General features: G+C 32.6%; 1 protein-coding gene across 1 annotated transcript in view; it reads left to right on the plus strand.

Annotated features, from left to right (window-relative positions):
* The window catches only part of LOC140445942 (uncharacterized), a 52,654-nt gene that overhangs the window by 31,958 nt on the left and 7,673 nt on the right, over nt 1–13,023 (plus strand). Inside the window, exons 3-4 of the mRNA XM_072538391.1 lie at nt 5,512–5,764; nt 9,625–9,912. Of these exons, the coding sequence (XP_072394492.1) occupies nt 5,512–5,764; nt 9,625–9,912 (541 nt within the window). The remainder of the gene's footprint in view (nt 1–5,511; nt 5,765–9,624; nt 9,913–13,023) is intronic.

The following is a 13,023-nucleotide window of genomic DNA, read 5'->3' on the forward strand; positions in this document are numbered from 1 at the left end:
CGAGAAAATTAAAAGTGTATATTTTGTTTGAAATTTGAATTATTTCGATTAAGGGTGACTTGCTGATTAAAAAATCTATACACGTTGCCACAAATTATAGACCCTTTTTGCCGGAAAATCAAAAAAACTGTAGACAATTGGATTTTTATCAAATTTTGTTAATCGGCTATATTGGCGTCAATTTTGGTCCGAGAGTCAAGCGAATGGACATTTCCTGCATAAAATTGGCCGCACGATCTTCTACCATACTCAGAATTTTCCTACATCTATCTGTTCGTGAGAAAAATTTCCACTTGGAAGTATGTATTCACTGAAAATTTCGAGAAAATTAAAAGTGTATATTTTGTTTGAAATTTGAATTATTTTGATTAAGGGTGACTTGCTGACTAAAAAATCTATACACGTTGCCACAAATTATAGACCCTTTTTGCCGGAAAATCGAAAAAACTGTAGACAATTGGATTTTTATCAAATTTGGTTAATCGGTTATATTGGCGTCAATTTTGGTCCGAGAGACAAGCGAATGGATATTTCCTACATAAAATTGGCCGCTAGTTCTTGTGCTATACTCAGAATTTTCCTACATCTAACTGTTCGTGAGAAAAATTTCCACTTGGATGTATGTATTCGCTGAAAATTTCGAGAAAATTAAAAGTGTATATTTTGTTTGAAGTTTGAATTATTTCGATTAAGGGTGACTTGCTGATTAAAAAATCTATACACGTTGCCACAAGTTATAGACCCTTTTTGCCGGAAAATCGAAAAAACTGTAGACAATTGGATTTTTATCAAATTTCGTTAATCGGCTATATTGGCGTCAATTTTGGTCCGAGAGTCAAGCGAATGGACTTTTCCTGCATAAAATTGGCCGCTCGATCTTCTGCCATACTCAGAATTTTTGTACATCTAACTGTTCGTGAGAAAAATTTCCACTGGGATGTATGTATTCGCTGAAAATTTCGAGAAAATTAAAAGTGTATATTTTGTTTGAAATTTGAATTATTTCGATTAAGGGTGAGTTGCTGATTAAAAAAATCTACACATGTGGCTAAAAATTATGCACCGTTTTGCCGGAAAATCGAAAAAACTGTAGATTTTTTAATTCGATTTTTCCTCTTTTCCGGCATACTGGGGTTAAGGGATCAGAAAAAAACACATGTTTGGAATAAGATGGACCAAGTGCATGTACCAAAACATTAAACAAAATTTTTTTTTTTGGAAAATTTGGAAAATTTTTTCCAAGGGGGTACCCTTGGATTTTTATCAAATTTGGTTAATCGGATATATTGGCGTCAATTTTTGTCCGAGAGTCAAGCGAATGGATATTTCCTACATAAAATTTTCCGCTAGTTCTTCTGCTATACTCAGAGTTTTCCTACATCTAACTGTTCGTGAGAAAAATTTCCACTTGGAAGTATGTATTCACTGAAAATTTCGAGAAAATTAAAAGTGTATATTTTGTTTAAAATTTGAATTATTTCGATTAAGGGTGACTTGCTGATTAAAAAAATCTACACATGTGGCTAAAAATTATGCACCGTTTTGCCGGAAAATAAAAAAAACTGTAGATTTTTGAATTCGATTTTTCCTCTTTTCCGGCAAACTGGGGTTAAGGGATCAGAAAAAAACACAAGTTTGGAATAAGATGGACCAAGTGGATGTACCAAAACATTAAACAAATTTTTTTTTTTTTGGTAAATTTGGAAAAAATTTTCCTAGGGGGTACCCTTGGATTTTTATCAAATTTGGTTAATCGGTTATATTGGCATCAATTTTGGTCCGAGTGGCAAGCGAATGGACATTTCTTACATAAAATTGGCCGCTCGTTCTTCTGCCATACTCAGAATTTTCCTACATCTAACTGTTCTTGTGAAAAATTTCCACTGGGATGTATGTATTCGCTGAAAATTTCGAAAAAATTAAAAGTGTATATTTTGTTTAAAATTTGAATTATTTCGAGTAAGGGTGACTTGCTAATAAAAAAAATCTAAACATGTGGCCAGCAATTATACACCGTTTTGCTGGAAAATCGAAATAACTGTAGACCATTGGATTTTTATCAAATTTCGTTAATCGACTATATTTGCGTTAATTTTGGTCCGAGAGTCAAGCGAATGGACATTTCCTGCATTAAATTGGCCCCTCGATCTTCTGCCATACTTAGAATTTTCGTACATCTAACTGTTCGTGAGAAAAATTTCCACTTGGATGTATGTATTCGCTGAAAATTTCGAGAAAATTAAAAGTGTATATTTTGTTTGAAATTTGAATTATTTCGATTAAGGGTGACTTGCTGATTAAAAAAATCTACACATGTGGCTAAAAATTATGCACCGTTTTGCTGGAAAATAAAAAAAACTATAGATTTTTTAATTCGATTTTTCCTCTTTTCCGGCAAACTGGGGTTAAGGGATCAGAAAAAAACACATGTTTGGAATAAGATGGACCAAGTGCATGTACCAAAACATTAAACAAAATTTTTTTTTTTGGAAAATTTGGAAAAAATTTTCCAAGGGGGTACCCTTGGATTTTTATCAAATTTGGTTAATCGGTTATATTGGCGTCAATTTTGGTCCGAGTGGCAAGCGAATGGACATTTCTTACATGAAATTGGCCGCTCGTCCTTCTGCCATACTCAGAATTTTCCTACATCTAACTGTTCTTGTGAAAAATTTCCACTGGGATGTATGTATTCGCTGAAAATTTCGAAAAAATTAAAAGTGTATATTTTGTTTAAAATTTGAATTATTTCATGTAAGGGTGACTTGCTAATTAAAAAAATTTAAACATGTGGCCAGCAATTATACACCGTTTTGCCGGAAAATCGAAAAAACTGTAGTCAATTGGATTTTTATCAAATTTCGTTAATCGGCTATATTGGCGTCAATTTTGGTCCGAGAGTCAAGCGAATGGACATTTCCTGCATAAAATTGGCCGCTCGATCTTCTGCCATACTCAGAATTTTCGTACATCTAACTGTTCGTGAGAAAAATTTCCACTGGGATGTATGTATTCGCTGAAAATTTCGAGAAAATTAAAAGTGTATATTTTGTTTGAAATTTGAATTATTTCGATTAAGGGTGACTTGCTGATTAAAAAAATCTACACATGTGGCTAAAAATTATGCACCGTTTTTCCGGAAAATACAAAAAACTGTAGATTTTTGAATTCGATTTTTCCTCTTTTCCGGTAAACTGGGGTTAAGGGATCAGAAAAAAACACATGTTTGGAATAAGATGGACCAAGTGCATGTACCAAAACATTAAACAAATTTTTTTTTTGGAAAATTTGGAAAAATCTTTCCAAGGGGGTACCCTTGGATTTTGATCAAATTTGGTTAATCGGTTATATTGCCGTCAATTTTGGTCCGAGAGTCAAGCAAATGGATATTTCCTACATAGAATTGGCCGCTAGTTCTTCTGCTATACTCAGAATTTTCATACATCTAACTGTTCGTGAGACAAATTTCCACTGGGATGTATGTATTCGCTGAAAATTTCGAGAAAATTAAAAGTGTATATTTTGTTTGAAATTTGAATTATTTCGATTAAGGGTGACTTGCTGATTAAAAAAATCTACACATTATGCACCGTTTTTGCCGGAAAATCGAAAAAACTGTAGACAATTGGATTTTTATCAAATTTCGTTAATCGGCTATATTGGCGTCAATTTTGGTCCTAGAGTCAAGCGAATGGACATTTCCTACATAAAATTGGCCGCGAGTTCTTCTGCCATACTCAGAATTTTCCTATATCTAAGTGATCGTGAGAAAAATTTCCACTGGGATGTATGTATTCGCTGAAAATTTCGAGAAAATTAAAAGTGTATATTTTGTTTGAAATTTGAATTATTTCGATTAAGGGTGACTTGCTGATTAAAAAATCTACACATGTGGCTAAAAATTATGCACCGTTTTGCCGGAAAATCGAAAAAACTGTAGATATTTTAATTCGATTTTTCCTCTTTTCCGGCAAACTAGGGTTAAGGGATCAGAAAAAAACACATGTTTGGAATAAGATGGACCAAGTGCATGTACCAAAACATTAAACAAAATTTTTTTTTTGGAAAATTTGAAAGAAATTTTCCAAGGGGGTACCCTTGGATTTTTATCAAATTTGGTTAATCGGTTATATTGGCGTCAATTTTGGTCCGAGTGGCAAGCGAATGGACATTTCTTACATAAAATAGGCCGCTCGTTCTTCTGTCATACTCGGAATTTTCCTACATCTAACAGTTCGTGAGAAAAATTTCCCCTTGGATGTCTGTATTTGCTAAAAATTTTGTGAAAATTAAAAGTGTATATTTTGTTTAAAATTTGAATTATTTCGATTAAGGGTGACTTGCTGATTAAAGAATCTATACACGTTGCCACAAATTATGCACCGTTTTGCCGGAAAATCGAAAAAACTGTAGACCATTTAATTTTTATCAAATTTCGTTAATCTGCTATATTGGCGTCAATTTTGGCCCGAGAGTCAAGCGAATGGACATTTCCTACATAAAATTGGCCGCTAGTTCTTCTGCTATACTCAGAATTTTCCTACATCTAACTGTTCGTGAGAAAAATTTTCACTTGGATGTATGTATTCGCTGAAAATTTCGAGAAAATTAAAAGTGTATATTTTGTTTGAAATTTGAATTATTTCGATTAAGAGTGACTTGCTGATTAAAAAAATCTATACATGTGGCTAGAAAATATGCACTGTTTTGCCGGAAAATCGAAAAAACTGAAGATTTTTTATTTCGATTTTCCTCTTTTTCGGCAAACTTTGTTTAAAGGATCAGAAAAAAACACGTTTGGAATAAGCTGGACCAAGTGCATGTACCAAAATATCAAAAAAAAATTTTTGTAATTTAAAATTTGGCATAAATTTTCCAAGGTGAAATGACTTTTGGATTTTTATCAAATTTCGTTAATCGGCTATATTGGCGTCAATTTTGGTCGGAGAGTTAAGCAAATGGACATTTCTTACATAAAATTGGCCGCTTGTTCTTCTGATGTACTCAGAATTTTTCTACATCTAACGGTTCGTGAGAAAAATTTACACTTGGATGTCTGCTGAAAATTTCGTAAAAATTAAAAGTGAATATTTTGTTTGAAATTTGAATTATTTCGATTAAGGGTGACTTGCTAAGTGTCTTGAAAAAGGAATAAAACCATTCCGAAAACTAGACAAAAAGTCAAAAGGGTGTTTCATTAACATCCCGGCCAATTTTCTGACTGCAACAACCCTAATAAACTGTGTTGTTTGTATATATATATATATATATATATATATATATATATATATATATATATATATATATATATATATATTTATATTTATATTGTATCAGCATCCATAATTACTAGTCATCTGCTTACAAGATGTACAGAATAGAGAAGAAGATACTGCCGCTACTTTATCAATGATATCTAACTAATGATTTATATTTTCTTTTTATGCCTCAATATTTTATTAGGATTTTTTTACCTCCATGAATGAAACTGAATTAATGAAATTTTTATAGATTGTATCGATGGCTTCTTGTACAACTAATTGCTTGGCACCGTTAATGAAAGTTTTGCACGAGAAATTTGGCGTGGAAGAAGCTCTTATGACAACCATACATTCTGTCACGAATAGCCAATTCCTTATCGACGGAGCTAAACCACACAAATGGAGAATGGGTAGAGGTGGAATTCAGAACATCATACCGGCTACTACAGGCGCAGCAAAAGCTATTGGGAGAATTATACCTGAATTGAACGGAAAAATAACAGGTAAAAATAACAATCTTTTTATATCCTATATATCCAGTTTTATATACCATATACGGAGTGAATTTTTAATGCGACATAGGTGGATAATTTCATTCTAATTAATAATTAATTTTCTATTCTCCAGGCTTGGATAATATTCCGAATTCTACATAGTGATTATTAACTACGAGGTTAAGCAAACAATATTTTTTAATTGGACACTATGAAATAAAACACAATGTAGATAAAGGAGGAATAAATAAATAAGTATTCATTTTATATAATAAGGTAAACAATATATTCTAGTTTTCAGATTAAGTTAAGTGAGGTGGATAGGCAAAGGAGTACCAACCGTTTGACCACCGCGATCACCGGAATTCTCCAAAATTGATTTTTTCATGTCATTTTAGACTAGAATCCTTCAACAATACCAGATGTAGATATGAAAAATAGAATAAGAAAAGCTTTTAATAAAATTGACCTTTAATAACATTTGGCTATACCTCAGCAAAGAAATAATGAACTGAATCTTACGCGTGATCTCTGAAGTTATCGTATAATTTAGATGTCCCTATGAGTTTTACCGAGAAGCGTGTCAGTAACGGAGAATTTATTTTTCATTTACCATGTGTTTTGTATAAAACTTAATGAAGTCGCTAGTTAAATGATAATCAATAAATAATAATAACGAAAAAATGGAATAATTTGTTTGTAAGTAAATTAGCGAAAAATAGCAAATGTTCGTAAATAGATATGTAAAATAAAATGCAATTCAAATAACAATTGGCAGATTTAATATCTTATTGTCAATTCTATAGGAGATTCACTTACCTTTTGTCTGTGATTGGGCCTCGCTCGGAGTCTAAGGTCTAATGGTAAAAATGGGATGCACACCCGATGCTGGTTTGCTTGCGTCTGTCCACGATGAGAGGTTGTTGTGAAGTGGCCGATCATACGAAACAAAATATGTATGTACGCGAATCCATTGGGGTGGTTCTTCTGTTCTTAGGACCTCCGTGAATAGCCGTAAATTAAGCTTAAAGTGGCATTTTAAATTTTCTACACAAAGAAAGGGTACGTTTCTTTAAGGACTCTTTTGTGTTTGGGTTGACAAATGTTTCCCAAAAACATGTTGTTTTCAGACAAGTGAATTCTCAGAACTTGACAATAATTAATCAGCCAATTTGAGTTCGAGAATTTAAAGGATGAACTAAAGCCATATTATACTTAGCTAATATACTATGATTGAATAAAAGATTTAAAACTAAATAAGGTCATATTCTGAATATTAAAAATAAAATATTTAAATCAGTCTTGATACTTTTCCAAACACCATGAATTATTAAGAACACATAATTACCCCTTAGAGGACGGAAGGGGCCAAAGAAGTTAGTCCTGAGAGTTGTAACTCTCAACGTCTGAAGCATAACAGGCAAAGGAAAAGAGCTCGCCGATGTCATGTAGATACAGAGGAGAAGGATTGGTGTACTTTCTGCGCAGGAAAGTCGTTGGATAGGTAATAAGTCGAGAGATCTTGGAGATGAATGCAAGTTAATATATAGTAGTTCGAACAGCCACACCAGAAATGGAATAGGTATTATTTTGAATAACGAATGGAATGAACATCTTGTAAGGGCAACTAGAAGAAGTGAACGAATAATGAGTGTCCAACTGAATACAGGCAATACCAACGTGAACATCATATGTGCATACGCTTCACAGATAGGATGTGAAGAATGGGAAAAGGACGAATTTTGGAAGGCCCTAGGTGATTTGAATGGACATATTGGTAGAGAATAGAAAATAGGGGGAATAGAAAAAGTTCAGAGAGGTTTGGCGATGGGAATAAGATGTAAATAGTTTGATTGATTTTGCAGGGGCATGGGATTTGGTTGTTATAATACGTTCTTTATGAAGACTGAAGACCACTATGTTACCTATATTAGTGGTGGAAGGGAAAGTCAGATAGATTTTGTGGTGTGTAGAAGGAGTCAGCTTAAAGAGGTTACGAACGGAGATAAAGGTGAGACGGAATGGAAAGCAAGTAGGACACCAGAAAGTAAAGTAGTGGAAATTAAAGGTGAGGATTTGGCAATAGTCTTTAAGAGCTAAAAGAGTTTGAGGAAAAGATACGGTTAATGACTGGTGGGAAGCCAACAGTAAAGTTGTGGTGTGATTGGGAGAGGAAGTGTTAGAAAAAACATCTGGTAAAGAAACAAAGAAACTTGGTGGTGGAACGATGAAGTGCAACAGAAAGTTAAAAAAGAGGCCAGAAAAAGGCATGACAGGTCTAAAAGAGAGGAAAATAAGGATATATATATGTATATATATATATATATATATATATATATATATATATATATATATATATATATATATATATATAAATTAAGGAACACTCGAAGAGTGGTGGGTTTTTCGGTCAAAGTGGAGAAATAAAAGACAAAGAAGGTGGTTACTTCATCTATTTATTGAAGACGTCTCGCTTTCTAATCAAAAAGCATCATCAGTTCATCTAAAAAGAACAATATGAAAAACCAATAGAACCAATAAAACCATCCATAGAAAAGTTACGACAAGTGTGTTACCTTAAAAAGACATGTAGCAGTCAATGATATTAAATGTGTGAAACAGCTTACGACAATGGACATTTTGAGATCAAGTTGTATAAACAATTAATTGAAACTAGGTACAGTTTACAAATTAACAAACTTAGCACAGCAAAAGAACATGTAGTAATTGTACATGTATATTGTTCTGAAGCTATTTTCTTGTGGCATTTTAAAGTAATAACTATTTAAATGGGAATAAGCCACGACTAAAGGTTAAATTACGTTTATTGACGTTTCAATTTCCACTTCGGAAATCGTTCTCAAAATACAAACATTAGTATAAACAAACATAATTTACTAATGTTTGTATTTTGAGAACGCTTTCCGAAGTGGAAATTGAAACGTCAATAAACGTAATTTAACCTTTAATTGTGGCTTATTCCCATTTAAATAGTAATGTACATGTATATAAAAAAACTTTGTAAAAAACTTAAGTAAAAACATTAATATTAATATGCAAAGAACTAAAAAGATTATAAGATGCACTTCCAACAGTATATTATTAATTAAATTTAATTTTGACTTTAGGTAACATTATTGAATATATTAAGATTGAAATATAATATTTAAAAGTAAAATGAAGTTACCAGTCTTTAGCTTATTAGGTGCTGCAGGTAAACGAAAGCAACAGGTATATCACCCACGCCAACAACGTGAAAAGACAGTGGCCTTGAGGTCAAAATATGACAGAACAGTAAGGCTAAAACATATTGTTTACCTTATTATGTTAAACGAATTATTATTTATGTATTCCCTGTTTATATGCTGGCTGTTTATTTCATAGCAATATCGAATTAAAAATGATGATACCTCGTATAATAGGGTGAAACTTCATATTGTAAGAACAGGAGTTATAAGAGGAATTTTAATATGAGTAAGTATGCAGGGTCCTACTTAAAAATTTGTTATTAAACACCCTGTAGAATTTGGCATATTTTTTAAGCCTGGAGAATATCATTGCCTACATTTTTTCTAAATAACTTTTTTGAATATTCTGTATCATAATGGAATTATTGACCAATGCTGCACTGAAAACTTAACCTGTATATACTAACCAGAATAGCCATTATGATGATAAATCACAGCCAAGTTGATAGATGTAACTTCGATAATATGGCCGCTACCAATTGTCAAAGTTCGGAAGTCTTTATTGGAAGACCCATTACATTCATTCTATATGTCACCAATTGATTTTTCTACCTCTGCTTGTATCATTTATTTTTGAAAAAATACCACATTGATATTAAAATAAACTTTCTTCCTTTGCAGGACTTGCATTCAGAGTACCAACACCGATCGTATCTGTGGTAGATCTAACTGTCAAACTGTGCACTTGCACCGACTACTACGGTATCAAATGTGCCGTGCGTGACGCTGCTGGTTGTCGACTAAAAGGGATCCTGGGATATACTGAAGAAGAAGTCGTTTCGTCAGACTTCATCGGTTGTAAATGTTCGTCGATATTCGATGCTGGAGCAGGAATACAACTCAACGAAAAGTTCTACAAACTTATCGCTTGGTACGACAATGAAGTCGGTTATGCGAACAGGATAATAGGTTTGTATATTTTTTATTTACAATTTGTGATAATTTGAGCAAAATTGGAGCAAATATGCAAAATTTTTAAAAAAATATGCGTATTATATTCACACGTTAATTTTCGTATTGTTAATAAATTTTGCATTTAAAAACCAATTCATATAATAATAGTAATTTAAAATGCCTTCCTACTAGTATTTAAAAACCCATATCTCTAGATTAAAACTGCAGTAAGATTGAAAGACAATTTTGACAATTATTTATTTTAATATATTTTAAGAAATACAGTAACTCAAAAATGTTTTGATTATTATCTGTAACGCCACTGAACGTTTCTCATTTGAAATTTTTTGCACTGATTTTTTTTGTCTACTAAAATAATGTATTTTATTGTTTGTTTCGCTATGGTTTGTTAGAACAGTGAGCGACGCATCACTCACAGTCAGTCGAACGCCGCGTACGTTCGTCAAAATTAAAGGAATGGTTCTCTATGATAACGGTTTGTTAGGTTCTGCTGAGCTGCGCGCACTGCAGAGCACGACGTGTACGTCGACGGTGTGCGCTGAAATCAACTGCGATTTGATTTGGACGCAAACGTTCAGCTGAGCTCACAGCGTACACATCTATACCGAAATTATAATTGTATTTTTATATAGTTATTATTATTGTAATAATTAAATGATGCTTACTAAATTTTCTCCTGAGGAAGATAAAAGCCTACTGGATCTAGTACAAATTGTAAGACAGTTCCAAATAAATCCCTGGAAAGTCTTAAATATTCTCGAAATTTTTCCTCCTTTTAAACAATATTTCTTCGACTTTTAATTTAAAAGCACCTTCTGTATTAAGACATGAAAAAATTTCGTTTACATTTTTATTTATTTTATTTAGATTTAACGTTATCAACTCTTCTTCTTTCTCCTCTTCTTGAAATAATAAAATTATTGCGTTAAGTTTGCGAGAATTCATTTTTTTAAACGTACAACCTTTGAGAGAATAAACGTGAAAAAAATTTCCATAGGCAAGAAGGTTAGGTTAGGTAAGGTTAGGTTCTAATTTCTAAACTTGTTTTCAGAACGACAGAGTATTTATGCGAATTAATCTAACAAACCGACTCAACCAAAACTGCCGTGAATCGAATAAAACAGATTCTGCTGTACGTGTATGCTGTGCGCTGCGCACTGTTCTAACAAACCGTAGCTTTAATCGTGACAAAAATTCTCAGTATTCATATTGCGTTCATTAGTTTTCGAAAACCGATATTTGTAAAAATTGGTTTGCGTTTTATTCACTTTGTAGTGAACAATATGAATAGACAAGTGATATCTGAGTTCAACAGAGCGAGAATCGTTACTTTGATTGAGGAAGGCCACACACAATTCGACGTTGCTGTCCAAGTTGGAGTTAATCAGAGTGATGTGTCTCGGATTCTGAAAAAATATTGAGAGACGAATTCTGTTAGCGATCGTCCAAAAAGCGGAAGACCCAGAATTACTACCAATGTCCAAGAACGCTTTTTAACGTTAATTAAAGTAATTTGCGATCAGACTATTAGAAACAGGTTGCATTCGGCGAATTTATTTACAAGAAGACCATTATTTGTACCAAAGCTTACGTTAGAGCAGAAAAGGACGCGACTGGAATGGGCCAATGAACATTTACAATGGAATGACAACAGATGGGAAAACGTGTTATTTTCTGATGAAACCAAAATTAGCCTTTTGTCAGATAATCCCCGAATTAGGATTTGAAGGAACCCAAATCGACAGGATAGACTTAACCAAGCTGTCCAAAGAGTCCCATATCAAGGTGGCTCCATAAGGTTTTGGTGCGGCATCATGCTAAATAATAAAACTCCTTTAATTCCTATTGTTGGTAACATGAATGGACAAATTTATATTAATACCATTCTTAGGCCTGTTGTACGCTTGTGGCGAGGAGCCGTTGGTCCAGAATTTATTTTTATGGACGACAATGCGCCTCCCCATCGTACGAGACATGTGGCAGATTTTTTAGAGACAGAAGATATCGTCAGATTACAATGGCCACCTTGCTCACCTAACCTCAATCTCGTTGAGCACGGATGGGATATGCTAAAAAGAAAAATTCAGTCACGACAGCCACCCCCAAGGACACTACAAGACCTTAGAATAGCAGCGATTGAAGAATGGGGCAACATGGACCAGAACTACATTAATACACTTATAAGAAGCAATGGGACATCGCATTCAGTCTTGCATTGATGCAAGAGGTGGAAATATGGCATATTAAGTATTAGTTCCTATATCTGTACAAATTTAAAAAAATATATTTATAATACATAATATAAATAATAATAAATTGTTAATCCTTTAAATTTTGTTTATTGTTTTTTTCAAAACATACAATTTTATATATATAATAAAGTATTTTGTTAAAAAAAAAAATAGATTTCACCAGATTTGGTGGATAATTTTGAAAATATTACATTATGCAAAACATTTTTGAGTGTGTATACTTACAGTAGATGGGCAATTTCACAAACTAGTGTTATGGTTATGAAAACAATTAACAATAATTTGTTTTTCAAAATTTGCCATTAAAATATTATGTTTTCTATCTGTGTATAAATGTTTTTAAATCGAAACACTTCTTTCAACACCAACAAAAGGTATTGGTACATTTTTAAACTTATTTATGTTGAAATGCAGCAGTTTAAAATCTGGTACAGGATCACATTGATGAAATTTCGCAACTTTTTCCTAAATAGAAAATTCTTTCCAAAATAAAAATTTGTTTAAAATATATTGAAATTTATTTCCTACAGATATATCTACGTTTTCTTGTCCTATGCCTACGAAAAGATTCCTTAATTTGATTAATCAAATCGACTAACTCACAAAAACTCAAATTTTGTTTTTTCATTTTTTTGTCCTCAACAAGAAGTTTAAAATTGAAGCTTATGTATGCTAGATTTTATGTAAATGGGGTAATGGATGGAGCAATGCGTTTACATTCCTTCAGAGCTGCTTAAGTGGAATCTGTTAGTTCTGTAATAAAACTTTTTATTCCTTGAAAATATTCCGAATAAAAAAAATGCTGCTTGTTACTAAGTACCATCTCGTGATGCTACTAAAACAATTCGTCAAC

Source organism: Diabrotica undecimpunctata, chromosome 7, assembly GCF_040954645.1.
Source record: "Diabrotica undecimpunctata isolate CICGRU chromosome 7, icDiaUnde3, whole genome shotgun sequence".
Classification (NCBI taxonomy): domain Eukaryota; kingdom Metazoa; phylum Arthropoda; class Insecta; order Coleoptera; family Chrysomelidae; genus Diabrotica; species Diabrotica undecimpunctata.